We start from the raw sequence: 25,801 nt of genomic DNA on the forward strand, positions 1-25,801 counted from the left end.
TGAAACACATCATTCCATTGTACGTATTTAATCTCTCTTTCTACAGTAAAGTTTTCTAACCTGGTAAAGAATGAAATGAAACGTTCAAGTTTGACAAAGTCACTACTGGCTGACTGGGTTTGTTCGTTTTCCCGTGTACAGCCTGTAAATGCTGCTTTTGATCTCCTTGTTCCTGAAACTGTAAATGATAGGATTCATCATGGGGGGCACCATAATGGCTATGATGACCAGCACATTGTAAGCTTCAGCAGACAGCTGCACTCCAAATCCTGGCAACGTGTATGAAATGATCAGAGGCAAATAGAAAAGAGAGACCACCAGAAGGTGTGTTAAAGATGTGCTGAAAGCTTTCCTCTTCCCATCTGCCGAATTGATCTTCAGGGCAGCCACAATAATTCTGCCATAGGAAAGGATACAGAGTCCTAAGCCTCCGAAACCAGTGACTATTGTTGTGCTGGACAAAAGAGTGAGGTGCCTGGGGTCTTCGGTACAAGAAATATGAATCATTGTAACAAAATCACAGAAACAGTAAGGTAGGATGTTGGTGCGACAAAATGAAAGTTCTCTAACAAACACCAAGTAGGGGGTGAGGACAGCAGCAGCTAATATATTCACTAGTAAGATGCTGAAGCAGACTATCTTATTTGTAACAATGGAAGGGTATTGTAGGGGGTACACAACAGCTACATAGCGGTCACAGGCCATAACGGATAACAGAAAGCTCTCAGCCAGTGAAAGGTAGTACACCATTGAGAGCTGGAGCAAGCAGGGCCCATAAGGGACAGAGATGGCGTTGAACGCCAGGACGGCCAGCATTCGAGGGATGAGGTTGGTGCTGTTGACCACATCGATCACTGCTAAGGTGCCGATGTAGACGAACATGGGGTTGTGAAGATGAGGGTTTATTATCACGACTGTAATTACCATCAGATTTCCAAAGAGCGTTACCAGATAGATGAGAGCCAGGGCAATGATGGTAAAGGTCATCTTGTCCTTTTCAATTGCACAATGCAGAACAAACTCAGAGACCAGGACACTGGTGTTAGACATCTTTATAGGCTCCCCGGTTTAGCTAGAAAACAATGAAAAAGAAGAAGAAGAATCAGTCTCTGGTAATGAAGTGCTTGGTTTGTTGGTCGACATTATCAATTCATTTTTGGCTCTACTCTCTTGAACTTGGAAGTTCACAATACATCCAGTAAGAATCAAGCAGATCACTTTGTCAGATCAGATAACACCACCCTTACCCATCCAGAGAGCAGGAACAGGAAAAATGATTTGGAATTGTTCAGGTATCTGGCAGCAAGCTAAAAAATGTTTCCACATTATTATCATGCGTCTTCTTCTTCATTCGGCTGTGGAGTCGCCACAGCGGATCATCTTTTTCCATATCTTCCTGTCCTCGTCATCTTGTTCTGTCACCCCCATCACCTGCATGTCCTCTCTCACCACATCCATAAACCTTCACTTAGGCCTTCCTCTTTTCCTCTTCCCTGGCAGCTCTATCCTTAGTACCCTTCTCTCAGTATACCCCTCATCTCTCCTCTGCACATGTCCACACCAATACAATCTCGCCTCCCTGACTTTGTCTCACAACCGTCCAACCTGAGCTGACCCTCTAATGTCCTCATTTCTAATCCTGTCCATTCTCGTCACACCCAATCTTAGCATCTTTAACTCTGCCACCTCCAGCTCTGTCTCCTGTGCCACTGTCTCCAGCCCAGATAACATAGTTGGTCTCACTACCGCTCTGTAGACCTTCCCTTTCACTCTTGCTGATAATCGTCTGTCACAAATCACTCCTGATGCTCTTCTCCACCCATTCCACCCTGCCTGAACTCTCTTCTTCACCTCTCTTCTGCAATCCCCATTACTCTGTATTGTTGATCCCAAGTATTTAAACTCATCCACCTTCACCAACTCTACTTCCTCCATCCTCACCATTCCTCTGACCTCCCTCTCATTTACACACATGTATTCTGTCTTGGAGGTCCTACTGACCTTCATTCCTCTTCTCTCCTGTCATATCTCCACCTCTGCAGGGTCTCCTTAACCTGCTCCCTACTCTCATTACAGATCACAATGTCAACAGCAAACATCACACATTGTCAGAACATCTCCAGCACATAATTGAATAAAAAATGAAGAATCACTTTATGAACTGATTTCTGTTACTGGTTTACACACAACACACATTCGTTTCTTGCCTAACACTTGATGCTGCTGCAGTAGGTACTGGCCCCCTGCCACTTGTGAGGGATGCCACACCGAGGCTGGCAATCCAGCTGGAATTGTGCTAGGAACCTGGCCTGGCCGGACATCTATAGTGTGGAAGAACAGGGGGAGACAGCTTGCGCAGGACATTGTCCTCCAACTGTCCAAAGACATGCAGTTTAGTTTTAAATTGGCCCTAGTGTGTGTTTGGTGTGTGTGTGTGTGTGTGTGTGTGTGTGGTCAGCTTGCGATGGACTAACGCCCCGTCCAGGGTTATTTTCTGCTTTGGACCCTATGCTAGCTGGCATAGGCTCCGGCACCCCCCCATGTGACCCTGGTCTGGGTTAGGTGGGTTAGAAAATAGCATGACATAGGAATGTAAATTTAAAGACATGCAGGTTAGGTGGATTGGTGATTCTAAATTGGCCCTAGTGTGTGCTTGGTGTGTGGGTGTGTTTGTGTGTGTCCTGCGGTGGGTTGGCACCCTGCCAGGGATTGGGTCCCTGCCTTGTGCCCTGTGTTGGCTGGGATTGGCTCCAGCAGACCCCCGTGACTCTGTGTTCGGATTCAGCGGGTTGGAAAATGGATGGATGGATGAACTGTAAATATTTTAAAATATTTTAAAAAATATATAGTGTTAATTTTTAAATGAATTCTATAGGATTCTATATGATTATATTTATAATGCCAAATTAACATAGTTTCAAAATATACTGCAATATACCAAAATGACAAGTATATATTAAAATGATATGGTATAGCATAATTAGTACTTACAGAACAGTCAAAAACATTGACACATATTTTCTAAAATATTTCTTACAGTGTATTATCCATTATCCAACCATTATCCAACCTGCTATATCCTAACTACAGGGTCACAGGGGTCTGCTGGAGCCAATGCCAGCCAACACAGGGCGCAAGGCAGGAAACAAACCCCGGGCAGGGCGCCAGCCCACCGCAGCAGTGTATTATTATTATTATTAAAATATGATAATATTAGCAAATATTAATATACTTGCATGTTTTTGGGAAAATATATTGCAATATATCCACAAATGTCCAAGAATTCACACCTTACAAAATATTTCAGTATACTGTAATATATTACAATATATTTATCCTTGATATACAGTATATCAAAATATAGTTTAATTAATATAGGTAGTATTTTAATTTTTAAGTAATATATTTTAAGAGTTTTTCATTTTCATAATAGTATATCTCAGATTTGCATCAATTGCAATATTCATTTGAAAAATCACACAAAGGAATCAGCTGCAGTACATCAGTCACATTAGAACAATTGTGACAAAAGGAGGACATTCAGGATGGTGAATGGCGACTGACGAGGACTCAACAAACACTTGCAAGTTGAGGTTTGAAGGCCCCCAAAGTCCTACACACGTCTTGATAACTTACTCCATATCTTTTTCTTTAATCGCAATGGATTTTAGCTTGACACTGATCAACAGATGAACTCTTTAATGTAAAAAATGAAAGAAGATCTCTGTCACATGGTGCAAATCAATTACAAATATAAAACACAAAATAATGGATTACGTAAGTGTTCACCCCCTTTAATGTGACACACCTAAACCATCTCTGCTAAAGCTATGTGACTTTAGAAATCCCATCAATAGCTCAATGGAGATCACCTGTCTGGGGTTTCAGTTGTTTGTATCTTAAAGGTCCACCCTTGTGGTATGGTGGTCTTACCTACACCATGAAGAGAAAAAGAAACCAACAAGTAACTGCAATAAAACCACAAATCAGGAGGTGGAGACCAAAAAATTTCGAAGTTGATGAATGTAACGTGAAATCGATCACTGAGAAATGGAAAGAGCATGACAAAGCAGGCTATCCACAAAGACAGTGAATTAGTGAAAGAAGATGACCAGTGAGGAAGACCATCAACAGACCTATGACAGGCCTAAAGGAGTTACAAGCTACAAGTGATGAAATTGGAAAGAATATTCTGGCAATTGTTACCTGGGTCCTTTACCAGCAGCAGTTTTAATGGAAAGCGACAAAGAGGAAAAAATACGCAGAAGCCACATGGGAGACACCAAAGTCAACTGCAAGAAGGTTCAAATGAAATGCCATGTTTGAAAACTGCATATTATTAAAAACACACCAACCCCACCGTAATTCATGGTGACAGCAAAATCAGGATGCTTCTCTGCAGTAGGCCCTGGAGCCTTGTGAGGGTATAAAATGAATGCAGGGAAATAGAGAGACGTTCTGGAGGAAAACCTGATAGCATCTGATAGGAGAGCTGCACCACCCCAAACAAAAAAAAAAAAAAAACACAAATCTACGCAGGAATGGCGTCAAAAGCGACAATTAGGAATCCATCAAAACTCGACTTGATGTTATTTTGGAACAGTGAAGCGGATAGGCCTGGCGAGCTTTGGATGGGCTGCATGGCCTCTCCTCCTCTCGATTGTTCTAAAAAGTTCTCAGGTTCTAATTAGAGTGTCCTGAAGTGGCCAAGTCAGATTCCAGATCTCAATCCAATAGATAAAATGTTGGCCAGACTTGAAAAAAGCAGCTCATGCAGAGCTTGAGCAGTTGAATGGGGGAAAAAAATGGCTGAGCTGAAAGGGCGTTAAAGACCTGAGCACAATGAGCCATGGCTACCAACTACTAAATACTTTATGCCAGTGGTTCCCAAATTTGGCTTTGGGGACCTCCTGTGGCTGCAGGTTTTTGTTCCAACCAGATCGGTGGTGATAATCGATAACAACTGATCTCATTTAATTCGCTGGTCTTTTTTACTCTTCTCTTATTCTGCATTCAGAAAAACACAATGGAATGTTTTTTACATTTATAATACATTTTGAAATATTTCTATTTTTTCTAAAGCTATAAATGCTTAACTCTCTTTTGTTGTTTTCTTATTATTTTCCCCTTTTCCTGTGTAGTTTGCTCCCTTCATTTAACTCTAATAGTGACAATTAACAACCAGCAGAGCAGACGCCCGGGATGATGAAAGCTGCAACGACTTCAGTGTCAGACTCGCTAATTAGTAAAGAATCAATTAAATAACCAGAATACCCGGAAAAGCAGAATGAAAATTAGGTTGATACTTATTACATTTTAATAAAAATCTACCAAACTTTGTAATTTCTATATTGACTCTAAAACATAGAAACTGGGAAATAATAATGATTCACTTAATGAGGCTAAGAGTCCGATGAAAAATGGAAGTTGGTTGGAACAAAAATCTGTAGCCACAGGGGGGTGGTCCCCAGGATCGAGTCGGGGAACCACTGCTGCATGCATTCAGTTATTTTGTGTTTTATATTTTGACTAATTTAGATGACGTGGTAGAGATCTGTTTTCACTTTTGCTGTCAATCGGGGTCAAAAAAGCCAAATTACATCCATTGTGACTCAATGCGCTTGGGTGACAACATGCAGGGCTTGCCCTTCCTCTTCTGCTCCCTGCAGGCCAGAAGACTGACAGCATAAGAATCGTTACCGTCAAGTCCGCCTTCAGCCTCTGCTGCCCTTTGACAATCTCCACCGCCATCTTTCCTAAGTCTTAAGCGGGACTCGTTTCTGGAAAGACGTCCTTGAATTTTTATGTAACAACCTTCAAATCTATAGTGTGGATGTAACCCCTTGAGGAAGACAGGAATAGATAGATAGATAGATAGATAGATAGATAGATAGATAGATAGATAGATAGATAGATAGATAGATAGATAGATAGATAGATAGATAGATAGATAGATAGATAGATAGATAGATAGATAGATAGATAGATAGATACTTTATTAATCCCAATGGGAAATTCATAGTTCGATCAATCAGCTTTTATTCAGGCACTGGTAAGTACACAGTATTCTTGCGTTGCAAGGCAGAAGAGCGAAGTTCCGCTTTTCAGTCGGCTTTTATATATGTTCTTCCTCCCCCTTCCCCTTAATTATCAAAAAGCACAATATCGTTTACCTAAGCATTTCATTTTATTATGCACATCTGTTTCTGTTTTGTGTCTGTGTCAGATGGACCCTAAAGAAGGAACGGTCATCTTTCTTGTGTCTAACAGACGCGTTCCTAAAGAGGAAGTTGTCCTTGGTCAGCTTACCGCACCCTGTCTTATGACAGACGCCTGTCCTTTGAGCAAAACAGTTTTGCCAGCTTTTAACCCTTAGTAGCTTGCAAGCAGTTCAATTTTCTTTCACAATGATGATCAACATTTGGTGGCCCAATGCTTTATACTCTCTCTATACACTGTATAATAAAACTGGGGTGTTGTACCATGTTAGCCATTATGGATGCAATGAGAAGTCAATCAAAAGGAATCTTGCCTGAAGAAGGAGCTCTGAGCAGCCTCGAAAACTTACATACAGACATATGAAAACGTTTGTTTACCCCTCTCATCCTGCATAATAATTGACTCGACTTTCAACAATAATGATAACAGTGGAACGTCTTTCATTTCCTAGGAGTACTGCGGTGTTTTCCGAACAAAGATTTTTAGTGACACAGTATTTAGTTGTATGAAATTAAATTAAATGTGACATACTGGCTGTGCACAAATGTGGGTCCCCTTGTCATTGTGCTGATTTGAATGCCTGTGACTGCTCAATGCTGATTACTTGGTGGGATGAGCTCGTTACGCCTTGAACTTCACAGACAGGTGTGTTCCATCATGAGATATAAAGATATTTAAGGTGGTCAATTACAAGTTGGGCTTCCTTCCCTTTGACTCTCCTCTGAAGAGGGACAGCATGGGATCCTCAAAGCAACTCTCCAAAGATCTGAATACAAAAATTGTTGAGTCTCCTGGTTTAGGGGAAGGCTACAAAAAGACATCTCAGAGGTTTAAACTGTCAGTTTCAACTGTAAGGAATGGAATCAGGAAATGGAAGGCCACAGGCACAGTTGCTGTTAAACCCAGAAGGTCTGGCAGGCCAAGAAAAATACAGGAGTGGCATATGAGCAGGATTGTGAGAATGGTTGCAGACAACCCACAGATCACCTCCAAAGACCTGCAAGAACATCTTGCTGCAGGTGGTGTATCTGCACATTGTTCTACAATTCAGCATAATTTGCACAAGGAACATCTGTATGGCAGAATGATGAGAAAGAAGCCCTTTCTGCACTCACACCACAAACAGAGTCGCTTGTTGTATGCCAATGCTCATTTAGACAAGCCAGATTCATTTTGGAACAAAGTGCTTTGTACTGATGAGACAAAAATGGAGTAATTTGGTCAGAACAAAAAGCACTTTGCATGGCGGAAGAAGAACACCGCATTCCAAGAAAAACACCTGCTACCTACTGTCAAATTTGGTGGAGGTTCCATCATGCTGTGGGGCTGTGTGGCTAGTTCAGGGACTGTGGCCCTTGTTAAAGTCGAGGGTCAGATGAATTCAACTGAATATCAACAAATTCTTCAGGATAATGTTCAAGCGTCAGTCACAAAGTTGAAGTTACGCAGGGGTTGGATATTCCAACAAGACAATGACCCAAAACACAGTTGGAAATCTACAAAGGCATTCATGCAGAGGGAGAAGTACAATGTTCTGGAATGGCCGTCACAGTCCCCTGACTTGAATATCATCGACAATATATGGGGTGATTTGAAGCAGGCTGTCCATCAAATTGAACTGAACTGGAGAGATTTTGTGTGAAGAATGGTCAACAATACCTCCATCCAGAATCAGACACTCATCAAAGGCTATGGGAGGACAGCGTCTAGAGGCTGTTAGATTAGCAAAAGGAGGCTCAGCTAAGTATTGATGTCATATCTCTGTTGGGGTGCCCACATTTATGCACCTGTCTAATTTTGTTATGATGCATATTGCATATTTTCTGTTAATCCAATAAACTTAATGTCACTGCTGAAATACTACTGTGTCCATAAGGCATGTCAGATATTAAAAGGACGTTCAGCCAATGAGAAACAAAAATCCAAAGAATTAAGAGGGGTTCCCAAACTTTTCATATGACTGTATTGTAATGTTTACTCTGCAATAACCCATTTGTAGAAAAGGCCAAGGGGTGAATACTTTTTAAAGCAGTCTATGTTGTGTTGACTACACATCTCGGACTTACACGCAAATGCGTTCAAATATTGTAAAACAAGTCATTTCCATTTACCATATACACTCACGGATAAGTTCTCCCGTCGATAAGTCGGGCTTGATTTTACAGTATAATTTCTAGTATTTTATGATGTCAGTCGTATAAGTCGAATGTGGAAAACTCACGCTATTGGTCCAAGAGATTATTATATACTAACGCCCACCCGAGAGAGTAACCACCGAGCACACTGCCATTTTTTCTACGTGGGTGCGGCAATGCACTGTATCAGCGTGTGCTCCTAACCTCTCCATCTCTCTCTCTCTAGTGTGCCCACGTGACCACACGGTAATACCCAAACTATTCCAAAACTATTTTTGCCCTGTTTTTTGTATCTCACACCCTCATACACCTTTATTGTAAGACCCTTATCTACGATGGAGCGTTCGATCAGAAGAAAATATGAAGCTGGTTTTAAATTAAACATCATGGAAGTGGCAAAAGAAATTGGTAACTGAGCTGCTGCAACAAAATTCAATGTGTCTGAGAAACTGATATGAGATTGGAGGAGGCAAGAAGATGTAAAAAAAATTAAGTATCGCATTTTTGAACGGGTGTATAAGTCTGGGTTTGATTTTATGATTTTTTTGAGTTATATGTGATGAGAAAAAAGAACATTATTAACTGTAATGATTATAAGTATTTAACTCACAAATACCAAGGTCTGTGTTTTGTATTAATCATGCTGCAGAGAGCTATATGATTTATTAATTCTATATGATTTGTTCTTCATTTAGGTAGAAAAAGAATTAAGCTTGTGCACAGAATAAGGGATTAACTTGCATTCTTTTATGAGAAAATGCTGACCTCTTGATACTAACAGAACACCCTGTGATATTATAAACCAGATGTGATAGTTTCTGAATTCTTGCTTAAAACTATAAGAAACATGTCCCTTATGGATTAATAAACAAGGATTTATTAATCTAACCAAACAAAATCTAATGAAGATATTAAAGCTATTAGAATGTAATTTCTTAATAACTAATGTACTGAACTATAAGAAACTGCTTTAAACTGGTCTTGTGTGTGTGTGTGTGCTGAGAAGGGCATATTTCTTAGGAATGCGAGTTCCCTGATAACTCTTTATTTTGGTAAGAAACTCTGTGCATTCCTGAATGTAATAAATTAGGATGTAACCGTAATTTACAGCAATCTATGTATGACCTCAAAATGAACTGCCATGTTTTTCTCTCTTTGGTTAATGAATAAGCTAGGTAATAAAAAGAGAGGATTTCTTCTTTTAGGTAGGCTGTCTGATCTGACCAGTCAGTGGCACTGAACCTTGCATGAGTCTCTGTGATTCATCAAGAATAAAGAAATGGCTTTTTACTTTAAATTGGTGTCTGTCTTCCGTTGTTTTCGACTTCGGCGACCACAGTTTGTATATATGGTATATGAGAGCCGCCACAGTCACCTTCTCCACTCTTTCTTTCTTCATTACTCGCCTTTTCCCTTGCCACTTATAGATTACAGTACAACCATTTTGTTTTTGCTCCGAGTACATTCCTAATCACTGTTTGTGTGCAGATCAGAGGTATCGGCATCAAATCATTCATAGCAGTCCTACGCTTTTTTTTTTTTCCAGCCTAATCTGCAACAGAAATAAAATCCTGCTGTACTTCTTTATATGCTCCGCTTTGTGCCCCCAATAAATGCAAATTATCATCCATACACTATGTGACGGATGGCCGGCTAAATATTCCGGCCCACCCCTCCAGGCCGCCAGGTGGAGCTCTCCCAACAGCATGGAGGTTCCCCGAAATCCAGCAGGGCCTCATGGACCTTGTAGTTTGTATGTGCAGCCCTGCTGGATACAATGGGGGCCACCGGGAGTTGCTGTAGGGAGGCTGTCAGACTGTTATGTGCCCTATAACCTGGAAGTACGTCCTGGTCACATGAACAGGAGAAATGACATGCTTCCAGGTTGAAGAAAAGGACTTTGACTTTGACCTGGAAGTAATGAGGACTTGTGGACTGTTGGACAGGAACCACTTCCGGGTCAGGGGGTATAAAAGGACTGTGGGAAAGCCCAGACACTGAGCTGAGCTGGGAGGTAGGGTGGCCAAGTGTCTGGGAGCGGAGGAGAGAGAGAATTGTGTTTAATGGGAGTATTGATCATTGTATGAGTAGTGTGGAGTGGAGGGTGCTTAGTGCACGGTATTATTATAAAATAAATAATAATTGTACAGTTACCTAGTGTTTGGCGTGGTACCTGAGGGTTCGAGAGGTCGATAACAGCCTCTACTGCTACAACTAATAATCCAATAGTTTATCTTTCACTCAGAATATGGAACCAATGTAAGGAAGCACTTTAAGACACAGAAGTTTTTATCTGTGGCACCGCTACATGATAATCACCTTTTCCTACCGTTTCAAGCATTCACATGTTTGGAAAATGGCTGGGATTAACCCTTAAACTGCCACAAACTTAGGGGGTTAATGCACCCCCAGATGCTAAATACTTTTTTGCTGCACTTTTTAAGGAAACGTCACAGTTCACCAAGAAAAAGTGAAATTTTAATGGAACACATATTTTTTTCATGCAAAGAGCATTACAATTACTGCAACACTGATCATTTTACACACTGCCATTGAACTGTAAAAACTATAAAAACTACAGCAACAATCTCTTATTATATGTAAAAGGTGCAACTGACGCCATTGATGAAATTCAGTAAATCACCAAGCCAACTGCACTTGAACTGGCTGGACGCAAACACACAAAAGGCCAACGCTGATGTTTGCAGGCAGAGTCCCAGGGACAGTGACTCTGATTCGCAAGGGGGCGCCAGTGGTCAGGAGCTGGCTGCTCAACGAATATACGGCACAAACTGATCAGCTCCGGCATGCCGAAAATTGCACTGGGAACTGACTATAGCCAGTTGCGGCGTTCAATGAGTGTACGTTGCCAAATATATTCGGCTCCAGAGTGCTGGCAAATTGCATTGGGAACCGACTATACCCGGTTCCGGTGGTTTAAGGGTTAAAACGCTTAGAGAACTGTCTTCGCATCTTATGAACAATTACACTTCAAATTTCATTTCGCAGCATTACAGTTTTTCCAGTTCTTTCAAATCAGAAACTTTGCTAAAATGAACCTGTCCAATTTTCCTCACCTCCAGCCCATTTCAATTCCAGAGGCAACACTGATCAGTCTTGAAGACTCAGACAGCATCTCTACAATTTATTAAGACATCTTAAAGTCCCTTCCTTTGCAAGATCCCAGGGGTACGGTGGGGAAAGGATCTTTCACGTAATATCTCCAAAAAGGAGCCACGTATAGAATACACTCGAGCTCCATATGCATAAAAGCATTCAGTCATTCTACTTAACATCTTTCATCAAGCAAACCGTATATACTCGTGTATAAGTCGGGTCTTGAAACCTTGAAAAATCGATCATAAAATCAGACCCCGACTTATACGCCCATTTGAAAAAGTGACACTTAATTTTTTTTCTTCTGGCCTCCTCCAATCTCGCACCAGTTTCTCATACACATTGAATTTTGTTGCAGCAGCGCAGTTACCAATTTTTTTCGCCACTTCAACGACTTTTAATTTAAAACCAGCTTCATATTTTCTTCTGATCAAACGCTCCATCGTAGATAAGGGACGCTCGTACGATAAAGGTGTATGAGGGTGTGAGATACAAAAAACACAAAACAGTGCAAACATCGCTTCGGAATAGTTTGAGTATTACCGTGTGGTCACGTAGGCACAATACATAGAAAAAAAAGGGCGTACGCTCTGTGGTTACTCTCTCAGGTGAGCGTTAGCATATCGTAATCTCTTGGATCAATAGCGAGAGTTTTCCATATTCGACTTATACGACCGACATTATAATATACTGGAAATTATACGGTAAAATCAAGCCACGACTTATCCGTGGGAGAACTTATCTCCGAGTAAATACGGTATCTCATTTCAAATTGTCCAAAATGTATCCAGGCCAAGATTTAACCTGCAAACATTGCAATCGAGCTCCAGCCTCACTGGGCCAGACGTTTAGGGCGAGCACCAAATTAATATCATTCTGGACCAAAATCTTTAAGTGCTTATCAGACAACCGTAGTGTCACAATCACTCCTAACCCGTTAACAGTTGTGGTTGGTGGGCTCACAGGTGGGCTTAAAGTGGCGATGGACAAATTGATTGTAATTGCCGATACTACACTACGAGCTCGTAGACTTATCTTGCTCATCTGGAAGAATCCCAGCCCAACTGTTATAAGTCAGTGGGTAACTGATGTTCTGTGCTATTTGAAATTGGAAAGAAATTAAATTCTCACTTAGAGGATCTGCTCAAAACCTTTTTTTTAAATATGGAAAGATCTAATTAATAACATTTTAGAATAAGCAGTTATATTTGAGGAAAGGACATTCTCCCTGTGTCATTTTTAAAGATTGGCTCTTCTCTCTTTCTCACAGGTGGGAGTCCAAGTCTGGTTTGTTCCGTTTTGATTTTAACTGTATATAATGATATTTTCTTAGTTGTGTAATTTAGACCTGATTACTGATTGGAATGTTATTTTCTTTAAATAAAATCAACAGAAAAAGAAATGAATGAATAAAAAGAACCCCGACTATTCACCTCATGTTGTGTTATAATAAATGGAAGACGTTACCTTTGCTTAGTATCCGTAGCTGCGCTCTTCTTCTTTAATGTTCGTTCTGAAGTATCCAGTCCCCTTGCCGGAGTTCACTGATTTGATTTTGTTTGCAGTCTAGGTGTTTAAAAATGTTCTTCCAGCAGGATCCATGTGATGGTCTCAAAAGATCTGGGACCCTTGTGAGGGAGAAAACAGAGCCTCTAATTTATTCCAGATGGAAAATAATTTTTGATTTTCTCTCACATTTCCCTGCTGTGCCATTTTACCTGTCAGATCCTCTGAGATGTTGACTTTTAGGATTAATTAGTTTAAGGTAGCGTCATCTGCCTCCCTGAGTGGAAGGTTAAAAGCGATCAGGAGTGCTGATGTCCCAGTTCAGTGGATGTGACATCCTCATGAAAGGAAACGAGTTCAGCTTGAATTTATTTCTGATTTATTTGACATTTTTTTAATCCCTGAGAGGAAATTGTCTTTTTGCATGCCCTATGAGGGTCAGCCACTGTGTGGCACCCCGGGACCAATTTTCAGGTTGAAAGACTTGCTCAAGGGCCCAATGGAGTAGGATCCTTTCTGGCAGTAATGGGATTTGAACCAGCAACCTTCCACATATCAGCGCAGATCCTTAGCCACAGAGCTGCCACTTGGTTTTTTTTCCAAGTCTCCTGTTTAAGACGCCACTTTACGCAGGAAGAAAGCCGTTACATTTTGTTGCATATTTCATACCAGATTTACTGACATTCCTTTTTTTTATTTACCGTGTCCTGAAAAAGAATTTACCCCTTCCCACCCCTTCCTAAATCTAATAATAATACTTTATATTTAAATAGCGTTCATCTCACTTCTCAAAGAATAGGGAGCCACCTCAACCACCACCATTGTGTAGCACCCACTTGGATGATGTGACGGCGGCCATTCTTGCACCAATATGCTCACCACACAATAGCTGTAAGGTGGTGAAGGGGTGAAAGATAGATAGCCATGACCAGGCTATGGTGGCCAATTTATGCAGGACTTGTGGGCATATCATACTCTTTTCGAAAGATGCTCATGGATTATTTCTGAACATATTGAGTCAGGACCTCGGTTTTACGTCTCACCCTGGAGGACGGCGCCATTGGCAGTGTTTCATCTATGTCAGTGTTCCTCTATAACAACAACAACATTTATTTATATAGCACATTTTCATACAAAAAGTAGCTCAAAGTGCTTTACATAATGAAGAGAAGAAAATTAAAAGACAAAATAAGAAATTAAAATAAGACAACATTAATTAACATAGAAAGGAGTAAGGTCCGATGGCCAGGGTGGACAGAAAAAACAAAAAAAAAACTCCAGAAGGCTGGAGAAAAAAATAAAATCTGTAGGGGTTCCAGGCCACGAGACCGCCCAGTCCCCTTTGGGCATTCTACCTAACATAAATGAAATAGTCCTCTTTGTAGTTCGGGTTTTTCACGGAGTCACTTGATGCTGATGATCATACAGACTTCTGGCTTTTAATCCATCCATCATTGTTGGAACATCATGGTGCTTTGGGTAGATGGTGGTGGCGCACGCCACCACCAACAGGACACCGGAAAAGGAAACAGAAGAGAGAGTAGGGCTTAGTACAGATTTTGAATGAATAGTTATTATAATGAATTGGATATACAGAGTATCAGGATTAAATTACAGTGAAGTTATGAGAAGGCCATGTTAAAGTAATGTGTTTTCAGCAGTTTTTTAAAGTGCTCCACTGTATCAGCCTGGCGAATTCCTACTGGCAGGCTATTCCAGATTTTAGGTGCATAACAGCAGAAGGCCGCCTCACCACTTCTTTTAAGTTTTGCTTTTGGAATTCTAAGGAGACACTCAGTTGAGGATCTGAGGTTACGATTTGGAATATAAGATGTCAGACATTCCGATATATAAGCCGGGGCGAGATTATTTAAAGCTTTATAAACCATAAGCAGAATTTTAAAGTCAATTCTGAATGACACAGGTAACCAGTGTAGTGACATCAAAACTGGAGAAATGTGTTCGGATTTTCTTTTCCTGGTAAGGATTCTAGCAGCTGCATTCTGCACTAGTTGCAAACGATTGATGTCTTTTTTGGGTAGTCCTGAGAGGAGTGCGTTACAGTAATCTAGCCAACTGAAAACAAACGCATGAACTCATTTCTCTGCATCTTTCGATGATATAAGAGGTCTAACTTTTGCTATGTTCCTTAGGTGAAAAAATGCTGTTCTAGTGATCTGATTAATATGCGATTTAAAATTCAGATTACAATCAACAGTTACCCCTAAGCTTTTTACCTCCGATTTGACTTTTAATCCTAATGCATCCAGTTTATTTCTAACAGCCTCATTGTATCCATTATTGCCAATCACGAAGATTTCGGTTTTCTCTTTATTTAATTTGAGAAAGTTACTATTCATCCATTCTGAGATACAAGTTAGACATTGTGTTAGCGAATCAAGAGATTTGGGGTCATCAGGTGCTATTGATAAATACAGCTGTGTGTCATTAGCATAGCTGTGGTAGCTCACGTTGTGCCCTGAGATAATCTGACCTAATGGAAGCATGTAGATTGAGAAGAGCAGTGGACCCAGGATAGAGCCTTGTGGAACACCATATAGAATATCATGTGTCTTTGAGTTATAATTACCACAACTAACAAAAGAATTTTCTCCCTGCCAGGTAGGATTCAAACCAATTTACGACACTGCCAGAGAGGCCCACCCTAGGAGTCACTAGCTCCCTAGTTGGAATAAGTTCTTTTAAATTGTGGCATTTTAAGTAACCTGAACCTAAACAGATATAATATTAAAAGGCGATATCCCTCTCATATTGATACGGCCATATAAAATCACAAAAGAGAAAACAACTTAGCTTTCTTTAATGACGATTTAGGCGACATTACAAATGAAGGAAGCCACAGCAAGACCATTATTGAGGTGGGATCTCGATGTATACAGTCTGCCATTTTTCGTCGCTGTGCTGGAAGGAGTTTTCAGGGCAAAATGACGATATCCTCGTCCGTCCATCGGCTTCGAGGTATTTGGCTGCTGTCCAAGTCTTTTAGATAGATAGATAGATAGATACTTTATTAATCCCAAGGGGAAATTCACATACTCCAGCATCAGCATACTAATATTAACAATATTAAATTAAAGAGTGATAACAATGCAGGTATACAGACAGACAATAACTTTGTATAATGTTAACGTTTACCCCCCGGTGGTATCGAAGAGTCTCATAGTGTGATGGAGGAACGATCTCCTCAGTCTGTCAGTGGAGCAGGACGGTGACAGCAGTCTGTCGCTGAAGCTGCTCCTCTGTCTGGAGATGATCCTGTTCAGTGGATTCTCCATGATTGATAGGAGTCTGCTCAGTGCCCGTCGCTCTGCCACAGATGTCAAACTGTCCAGCTCCATGCCTACAACAGAGCCTGCCTTCCTCACCAGTTTGTCCAGGGGTGAGGCGTCCCTCTTCTTTATGCTGCCTCCCCAGCACACCACCACATATTCTATTCAAATTAAGCAAACATGAATATGAGTTTAGTATCCGTAGCTGCGCTCTTCTTCTTTAATGTTCGTTCTCAAGTACCCAGTCCTCTTGCCAACGTTCACTGATTTGATTTTGTTTGCAGTCTTGATGTTTAAGAATGTTCTTTAAGCAGGATCCATGCGATGGTCTCAAAAGATCTGGGACCCTTGTGAGGGAGAAAACAGAGCCTCTAATTTATTCCAGATGGAAAAAATTTTTTTATTTTCTCTCACATTTCCTGTCAGTGGAGCAGGACGGTGACAGCAGTCTGTCGCTGAAGCTGCTCCTCTGTCTGGAGATGATACTGCTCAGTGGATGCAATGGATTCTCCATGATTGACAGCAGCCTGCTCAGCGCCCGTCTATAAACTTATATACTGTTTTCTCCATGTGCAGGTCCTTACTTAGGTTCCAAACAAGGCCAGGAGATGATTCAATTTCATCTCTAACATACAGAAATAGTACAATGTCCATTTTGTAGTTGTAACTTTCTCTCTTCAAATGCTTGCCTAGCAGTTCTAAATGCTGAGAGCCCCTGTGTGCTAACTTTGTCCTGGCCTGTACATGTGAGTGGATTTATAAAATAATTTATTTTACAGAGCACAGTGACATCAAACTTATTATTCTGATTACAGTCAGAAAGGATAACATTCCCGTTTGTTGAAAGGACGATCCTCTTTATGGAGGAAAACACTGGAGTTGCATTGTTTCTTCTGAACGTTGATCAGGAATACTGTAAGCAGTTATATCTGAGGAAAGGACATTCTCCCTGTGTCATTTTTAAAGATTTGCTCTGGTTAAAGGTTCTCCTCTCTCCTTCTCAGGTGAGAGTCAAATTCTGGAATTAGGAATTAGAATGGTCAGAATATTCTTGCTTCACAAATAACTTTTTATAGTAAAATTGACAAAACCACACACACACGCACACTCACTCAGACTCACACATTGTCGGTCTCACACAGTACTAAGTGTATCTGTCAGGGGCGATCATTTTTTTGCCCCATAAAACGTTAGTTCATCATTGCTAAAAAGCACGGGGGTTTCTGTTATTCCTTTTTGGCAGCGTTTCATTTAAAGGTGACTTATGACAGGAAGGAGTAATCTTAATCTTAAAGGGACAATCTTCTTTTTAGGCGTAAGCACTCGCATACACACACACTGACCTACAAGTACAGAATATCTAAACTGGTGTATCTGAATGGATTTCTATATATCCAAACCGGTGTATATATATCTAAACCAATGTGTATACAGTAATCCCTCGCTATATCGCGCTTCGCCTTTCGCGGCTTCACTCTATCGCGGATTTTATATGTAAGCATATTTAAATATATATCGCGGATTTTTTGCTGGTTTGCGGATTTCTGCAGACAATGGGTCTTTTAATTTCTGGTACATGCTTCCTTAGTTGGTTTGCCCAGTTGATTTCATACAAGGGACGCTATTGGCAGATGGCTGAGAAGCTACCCAACTTACTTTTCTCTGTCTCTTGTGCTGACTTTCTCTGATCCTGACGTATGGGGATTGAGCAGGGGGGCTGTTCGCACACCTAGACGATACGGACACTCGTCTAAAAATGCTGAAAGATTATCTTCACGTTGCTACCTTTTGTGCAGCTGCTTCCTGAAGCGACATGCTGCACGGTGCTTCGCATACTTAAAAGCTCGAAGGGCACGTATTGATTTTTGTTTGTCTCTCTCTCTCTCTCTCTCCCTGCTCCTGACGGAGGGGGTGTGAGCTGCCGCCTTCAACAGCTTTGTGCCGCGGTGCTTCGCATACTTAAAAGCCAAACAGCACCATTGATTTGTTTGCTTTCCTCTGTCTTTCTGACAGTCTGTGCTCCTGACGCGCACTCCTTTGAAGAGGAAGATATGTTTGCATTCTTTTAATTGTGAGACAGAACTGTCATCTGTTATCTCTGTCTTGTCATGGAGCACAGTTTAAACTTTTGAAAAAGAGACAAATGTTTGTTTGCAGTGTTTGAATAACGTTCCTGTCTCTCTACAACCTCCCGTATTTCTGCGCAAATCTGTGACCCAAGCATGACAATATAAAAATAACCATATAAACATATGGTTTCTACTTCGCGGATTTTCTTATTTCGCGGGTGGCTCTGGAACGCAACCCCCGCGATGGAGGAGGGATTACTGTATATATATTGTGGCAAGCGGCTGGGGGTGGTACCCAGCCGGGACGCCCGGAAGGACCGAAGGAAGGATTACGCCTCCTCCAGACCACAAGGGGGAGACCGCCCTGGTGGCTATGGGGACCACGGGAAAGGAGCATGGAAGCTCAACCCTATAGGGGCCCGTGGTCATTGCCAAGGGGCACGTGAATGCCTGGAGAACCCTGGTCCTCAGCACTTCCTCCACACCAGGTGCTTCCGGGTGCACAGCCGGCACTTCCGCCACACCAGGGGGTGCCGGCAGAAGTTTATTGGGAGGCACCTGAAGCAAGTCCGGGTGAATATAAAAGGGGCTGCCTCCCTCCATTCGATGGCTGGAGTCGGGTGGAAGAGGACGGAGCTCGGAGGAGAGGAGTGGAGGCGGTCAGGAGAGAGAGGGGCATTCTTAAGAGGCCTGGACTGTGGGTGATTAGTGCTGGCGCACTGGGTTGTGTGTGCGTCATTGTAGATATACAGTAATGTATAATAAACGTGTTGTAGCAATCGCCTGATACGGGAACGTGATTCCTACACTTCACCACCCGAGAGGGAAGTGGACGATATCTGAAGGATAAAATAGCATGACCATATTCGATCCTCGGCCCCTCTTGTACCCTATGCACGCCCTTAAATAACTGGCAAAACAAAAATCAAAATCAGAAGAAAGTGGGACTGATAAATATATTGAAAACTGCTGATTACATTTACTTGCCCGGTGCCTGAAAGCTCATTTGTGATCCCTCTTCCCCAGACGCCTTTCCCTGCTGCCAAATCCTATCCCCCGGTTTGACACAGACAATAAAGAAAAAAATAAAGAATAAAGAAAAAAAAACTGTTCTCAGAGAAAGCAGAAAGAAAGATTTAACGAAGTCCATATATATGGAGAATAAACCTGCAGTTCAGTTCCTACCGTAGGATGGCATGAGGAAACACAACAGTCCTCTGCCGAAAAACGGCTTCTCCATTGGCTATCACGAAGAAACGCACTCACAAGTCTGCCTCACCAAACGGGAGCACCCGGAGAACACCAGACCCTGGCCTCTTCTCAGGAATACATCACACTGATTATTTCTTCAGGGTGGCCACCCACAAATAGCAGACGTCTCTGGGTGAAGTCAGATCCTGATGATTCTTAAAGCGTAGATAGTCGCCACCTTGCCTTCAGCCTTTTCCTTCCTTTTTTCTCCTCCATCCTCGAACATCTTTTCCCCACTTGGTTGTTATGGTGACATGACACCGGCAACGGACAGCTGGGATGTTTACCAATCGGGGTCCTCCCAGCACTGGGTCGTCCTCACAAGTGCCTGAAGGGCTATTTATAAACACACTCCCAGCCACATTATAAAGTGACGGACAGTCCAAAAGGCCAACCCGACTGACAAGTTATGTAGCCTTGCTACAGTGTGTTGGTGCTTGAACCATCGATGTCTGCCTGTCTGTGTCCGGGCCACATACCACAATATCTGAACTGGCATATGTATATCTAAACCTTTGTAAATAATAATACTAATAACAATAATACATTTTATTTATACAGCACCTTTTCCATGCTCAAGGAGCTTCACAGAGTCTCCGCAGGTGTACATAACATTGGACACAAATGTTTCCTGAATAGAACATTAAAACAGATAGACAGAGGATATACAAAGGCATTAAACAGAATAAAAGACAATAAACCAGAGTAAAATACTAAATTCAATACTAGAAGAAAAGTCTAACCAATAACATCATCTGTGATATAACACACACAAAAATTATTCTGAGCATCTGGACAGAGAGGGATTCTGAAATAGGAGGCAAAATGTCAGGTGAAGTTTGACGCCTTCCTGATCAGATGAGTTTTCAGTTGTTTTTTAAATGAATGAATGGAGTCGGCTGATCACATTCATTTTGGGAGGTCATTCCAAAGTCTGGGCGCTATACAGCTGAAGGCCCTGCTGTCGCCCATTGAGTGCAGGTTAGTGTGGGGCTCAACAAGATAGCCAGAATCAGAGGACCTTAATGGGTGAACAGAAGCAGGACTCTCATAATATATATACATATATATATATATAGATTCTGGAAGTGCTGCCAGAAGACGATCAGGGTGCACCTGGAATACTTCCGGGTGCCCAGGCAGAACTTCTGCCACACCAGGAAGTGCTGCTGAATGATCATCAGGGAGCACTTGGAGCGGTGGTGGTATAAAGGGGGCCGCCTAACTCCATTCAAGGAGCCAGCGTCGTGAGGTGGAAGACAAAGCTTGCAAGGAGAGGAGTGGAGGTGACAGAGGAGAAAGAACGAAAAAAGAGGGGGAAGAAGAAAAGAGAGAGACAGGACTGAGCTTATTGCAAAGAATTGTGTGCATTGTGTGCTGTAAGCACAACATAAAGAAATAGAAAATGTGCTGTATTTTCACTTGTGTGGTCTGCCTGTCTGTGTCCAGGTTCGGGACGGTACAGCCACCTGTTATTCCACAATATATATATATATATATATATATATATATATATATATATATATATATATATATATATATATATATATATATATACAGTAATCCCTCGCTATATCGCGCTTCGCCTTTCGCGGCTTCACTCCATCGCGGATTTTATATGTAAGCATATTTAAATATATATCGCAGATTTTTTGCTGGTTCGCGGATTTCTGAGGACAATGGGTCTTTTAATTTCTGGTACATGCTTCCTCAGTTGGTTTGCCCAGTTGATTTCATACAAGGGACGCTATTGGCAGATGGCTGAGAAGCTACCCAACTTACTTTTCTCTGTCTCTCTCTTGCGCTGACTTTCTCTGATCCTGACGTAGGGGGTGTGAGCAGGTGGGCTGTTCGCACACCTAGACGATAGGGACGCTCGTCTAAAAATGCTGAAAGATTATCTTCACGTTGCTACCTTCTGTGCAGCTGCTTCCTGAAGTGGCATGCTGCACGGTGCTTCGCATACTTAAAAGCTCGAAGGGCACGTATTGATTTTTGATTGAAAAACAAACTCTGTCTCTCTCTCTCTCTCTCTCTCTCTCTCTCTCTCTCTCTCTCTCTCTTGTCTGCTCCTGACGGAGGGGGTGTGAGCTGCCGCCTTCAACAGCTTTGTGCCGCGGTGCTTCGCATACTTAAAAGCAAAGCAGCCCTATTGATTTGTTTGCTTTTCTCTATCTCTCTGACAGTCACTGCTCCTGACGCGCACTCCTTTGAAGAGGAAGATATGTTTGCATTCTTTTAATTGTGAGACGGAACTGTCATCTCTGTCTTGTCATGGAGCACAGTTTAAACTTTTGAAAAAGAGACAAATGTTTGTTTGCAGTGTTTGAATAACGTTCCTGTCTCTCTACAACCTCCTGTGTTTCTGCGCAAATCTGTGACCCAAACATGACAATATAAAAATAACCATATAAACATATGGTTTGTACTTTGCGGATTTTCTTATTTCGCGGGTGGCTCTGGAACGCAACCCACGCGATGGAGGAGGGATTACTGTGTATATATATATATATATATATGTGTGTGTATTGTAATGACAAGACAAGATAAGACAATATGTTTCAATATCCCCGTCCAGATGGAGGAGTAATAGTACCTGTGATAGACCCATCTGTAGGTCTTTCTGGAAAGTGACCAGAGCTTGGCTACATACCTCCACCTCGGTGGGTTGGGTTTGTTGTTGTCCCACCTGCACTTTTGCCCCTGGATTTCCTCAGCCATCCTCAGGAGGTAGTCTGTGATGTCCTACAGTATCGTCATTTCCACAATTAATCCTGCTGACTATGCCACTATAAAGACAAGACAGACAATTATAAAGGGTCTAGGGCACCCCCTATATTGACAGAGCACAAAAGGCACAAACAAAGAAAATATGTTAAAATACAAATCTTATTATGGGATATATCATCTACTGTTAAATTCTGCTCTGTACTTCTAAAATTTATATATATATATTTTTTTTTATTTCTTACTATATTGAGAAATTGTTCTGTGTACTGTACTGTATTGTATTGACCCCCCTTCTTTGACACCCACTGCACGCCCAATCTACCTGGAAAGGGGTCTCTCTCTGAACTGTCTTTCCCAAGGTTTCTTCCATTTTTCCCTACTAGGTTTTTTTGGGAGTTTTTCCTTGTCTTCTTAGAGAGTCACGGCTGGGGGGCTGTCAAGAGGCAGGGCCTGTTAAAGCCCATTGCGGCACTTCCTGTGTGATTTTGGGCTATACAAAAATAAACTGTATTGTATTGTATTGTATGTGTTAAGCGCAATCGCTGAGACTTCTCGATTACTTCACGGAGTCTGGACAAGATGGCTACGTTTCCAGTTTTGATGGTTTCTGGGAAGAAGAGGCGGGTCCAGGTGGAGTGACTCTGGAAGTGACGTCATGGGTGGACTTCAATCTTGCTTTCTGCAGATGCAACAGGGGAAGAGAGATCGCTAATGCTTAGCACCCTTGTGTGTTCTGGGGGAGTAATATAATTAACCAAGCCTTTAAGTTGTTCCCCAAGCACATGCATGTGACTATATATATATATATATATATATATATATATATATATATATATATATATATATATATATATATATATATATATATATATATATATATATATATATATATAAATAGAGAGAGAGAGAGAGAGAGTAAACAAATTGGTGGGAGAAAGAAAAAAAATCTGTACCTGGACTGGATGAGATAATGGATGGTCTGGGAAATGCCGAGAAACGGGATTGGTTTCATCTCCACCACAATAGGTGGCAGTGGTCCTCATATGGTAACCCAATTGGGTTACTCGCAGGGGTGCTTGGGACTTGGAGTCCGAAAGTGCAGTCCTTTTGGGATCTCTGGGGATCAATAGAGGGCGCTGTTGGGGGAGGACCTCCCTACTTTTTCTGCAGCCCAGAAGTGCTTCCTGGAAGACATGGAATGGCTCTAGAAGCACTCTTGGGGCCGACATTAAAGGAGTCCGCCGCCTCACTTCAGAGACCTAATATCACACATATCTCTGTCTTCTGTGCCATTTTTTTTTTCTACGGCTTCCTCCGCACCTGACAGCAGCAGCAAACAGCAATAGATCACCACACAGAACACATTACATGTATGATATTCCAACTCTCTGCACATTTAGAATTCTAAGATTTATACTTGATATCACTTTCATGATGAAATGCATTAAAGTATGTATTTTACATTTTACAGATAGATCGTTCATTTCATTTAAATAATGAATACTGTTAATGATTACATACATGTTGTGGTGGAGGGGTAGCACTGCTGTCTCGCAGGGAGTCACGTCGCTGGTATTCCCTGCCTGGAGTTGTCAGGTTTTCCTGCTGGGTTTCCACCGTGTGCTCTGGTTTCCTTCCAAAGACATGCAGATCTGGTGACACTAAAATGATGTCAATGTGTATGTGAGTGTGCTTGTATTCACCTTGCGATGAGCTGATGGGATTGTTTCTGCCCAATTCTTGCTGTAATGCACGGGTCTCGAACTCCAGTCCTGGAGGACTGCAGTGGCTGCGATGAAATAATTTATTACAGAAGTCCTGTCTCTTTCAAACGTACTAACCTCGAATTCCTGTCCTTACTTTTCTTACTCCAAATACCCAATCGCCACACAATCAGCTCTGTAATAGACGTGAAGCCATTTGTAAGCTTAGAACGCGGATTCTTCAAAACTTTTAAGGAACATTGAAATATCTTCGTAGTACATGTTAATTATTCTATCCGTCTATCCTTCCAGTGTCGCGTCAGCACCAGCAAGAATGCAACGCAATGCAGGAACAATCCATGAACTAGCTAGCGCTGCGGCACCGTGTCCTCACATGTTTAATTATTAACAATACAGATTATTTAAATGAAGTTAAAGTTTTATCTGTATAATATAATCAACATATTTTGCTGCATTTCATCTTAAAAATGATATCGTCATCATATGTAAATATGCGCTTTATAAAGTGCCGCAGGTTGTGCAATATTATAACTGTAGTGCAAGTTTACAGTGAGGTGATTGTACTTATAACTACAGACAGTTCTACAAGGAGCACTTGATGGACTGACTGAGTGCGTTTAGAGTTCTTGGGATGAAACTTTTTCTAAACCGCGAAGTCCGTACAGGAAAGGCTCTGAAGCGTTTTGCCGTGGCTGAGGCAGCGTCTGCTTCATGCTGTATACTGATAATTCTCTTTCCAATCAGCTGCTGCTGTGATTACCCCACTCATATACAGTGATATAAATACTCCGAGTGGTGCAGTGAGAGTAATATGGAAAAAGTTGATCTGCTGTGGCAACCCTTAACGGGATCAGCTGAAAGAAGAAGATGCAGTGAGAGTAACAACGCTAAAGCAGTTATGGTATTTGGAATACTATGGCTATTCCCTGGACCATTATATTGCTACAGGTTAATTACAATCAGATGCATTACACTAATAAATAATATGCTGTTAGTTTCAGTGTATTTATAAAGCCGCGTCAGGAATGTGGATCTAAGAAAGAAAGGGTGACTACACAGGAACAGTAGCACTGCTTTGACGCTGGGTGCCGCCAGTCTGCAAAACTGAGTGGAGAAATTGCGCACGCCAGGGTATGAGGTACCGTGGATATGTGCGTGACTTTACACCAAGTTTAGGTTTGAGCATGGAAACGTTCGCATGTAACATTTCTGTGCGTACGCACCATTTATACATGAGGCCCCTGTCCTTCAAAGAAAAAGCACAGCTTACAGAGATTGCCAAGGTATCAGGCAAAGTCCAGTTTGTGATTATGTTGTGTGATGGTCTTTACATAAAAAAACATTTACAATCATATGAAAAAGTTTGGGAATCCCTCTTAATTCTTTGGATTTTTTTGTTTCTCATTGGCTGAGCTTTCAAAGTAGCAACTTCATTTTAATATATGACATGCCTTATGGAGACAGTAATATTTCAGCAGTGACATTAAGTTTATTGGATTAACAGAAAATATGCAATATGCATCATAACATAATTAGACAGGTGCATAAATGTGGGCAGCCCAACAGAGATATGACACCTCCTTTTGCAAATCTAACAGCCTCTCGACGCTGTCCTCCTATAGCCTTTGATGAGTGTCTGGATTCTGGATGGAGGTATTTTTGACCATTCTTCATACAAAATCTCTCCAGTTCAGTTCAATTTGATGGACAGCCTGCTTCAAATCATCCCATAGATTTTTGATGATCTTCAAGTCAGGGGA

At 41.5% G+C, this 25,801-nt stretch overlaps 2 protein-coding genes across 2 annotated transcripts in view; one reads left to right on the plus strand and one right to left on the minus strand.

Moving 5' to 3' along the window:
• The window catches only part of dnajc28 (DnaJ (Hsp40) homolog, subfamily C, member 28), a 1,235,492-nt gene that overhangs the window by 237,219 nt on the left and 972,472 nt on the right, over positions 1 to 25,801 (plus strand). The window lies entirely within an intron of this gene.
• LOC114643314 (olfactory receptor 13G1-like) lies at positions 103 to 1,050 on the minus strand. Its single transcript, XM_028791910.2, has one exon. The coding sequence runs from the start codon at positions 1,048 to 1,050 to the stop codon at positions 103 to 105; it is 948 nt and encodes a 315-aa protein (XP_028647743.2).

This window comes from Erpetoichthys calabaricus, chromosome 4, assembly GCF_900747795.2.
Source record: "Erpetoichthys calabaricus chromosome 4, fErpCal1.3, whole genome shotgun sequence".
NCBI lineage: Eukaryota > Metazoa > Chordata > Cladistia > Polypteriformes > Polypteridae > Erpetoichthys > Erpetoichthys calabaricus.

What these genes read in the sequence shown, in the direction of transcription:
- LOC114643314 (XM_028791910.2), bottom strand. Translation starts at nt 1,050, where the DNA reads ATGTCTAACACCAGTGTCCTGGTCTCTGAGTTTGTTCTGCATTGTGCA.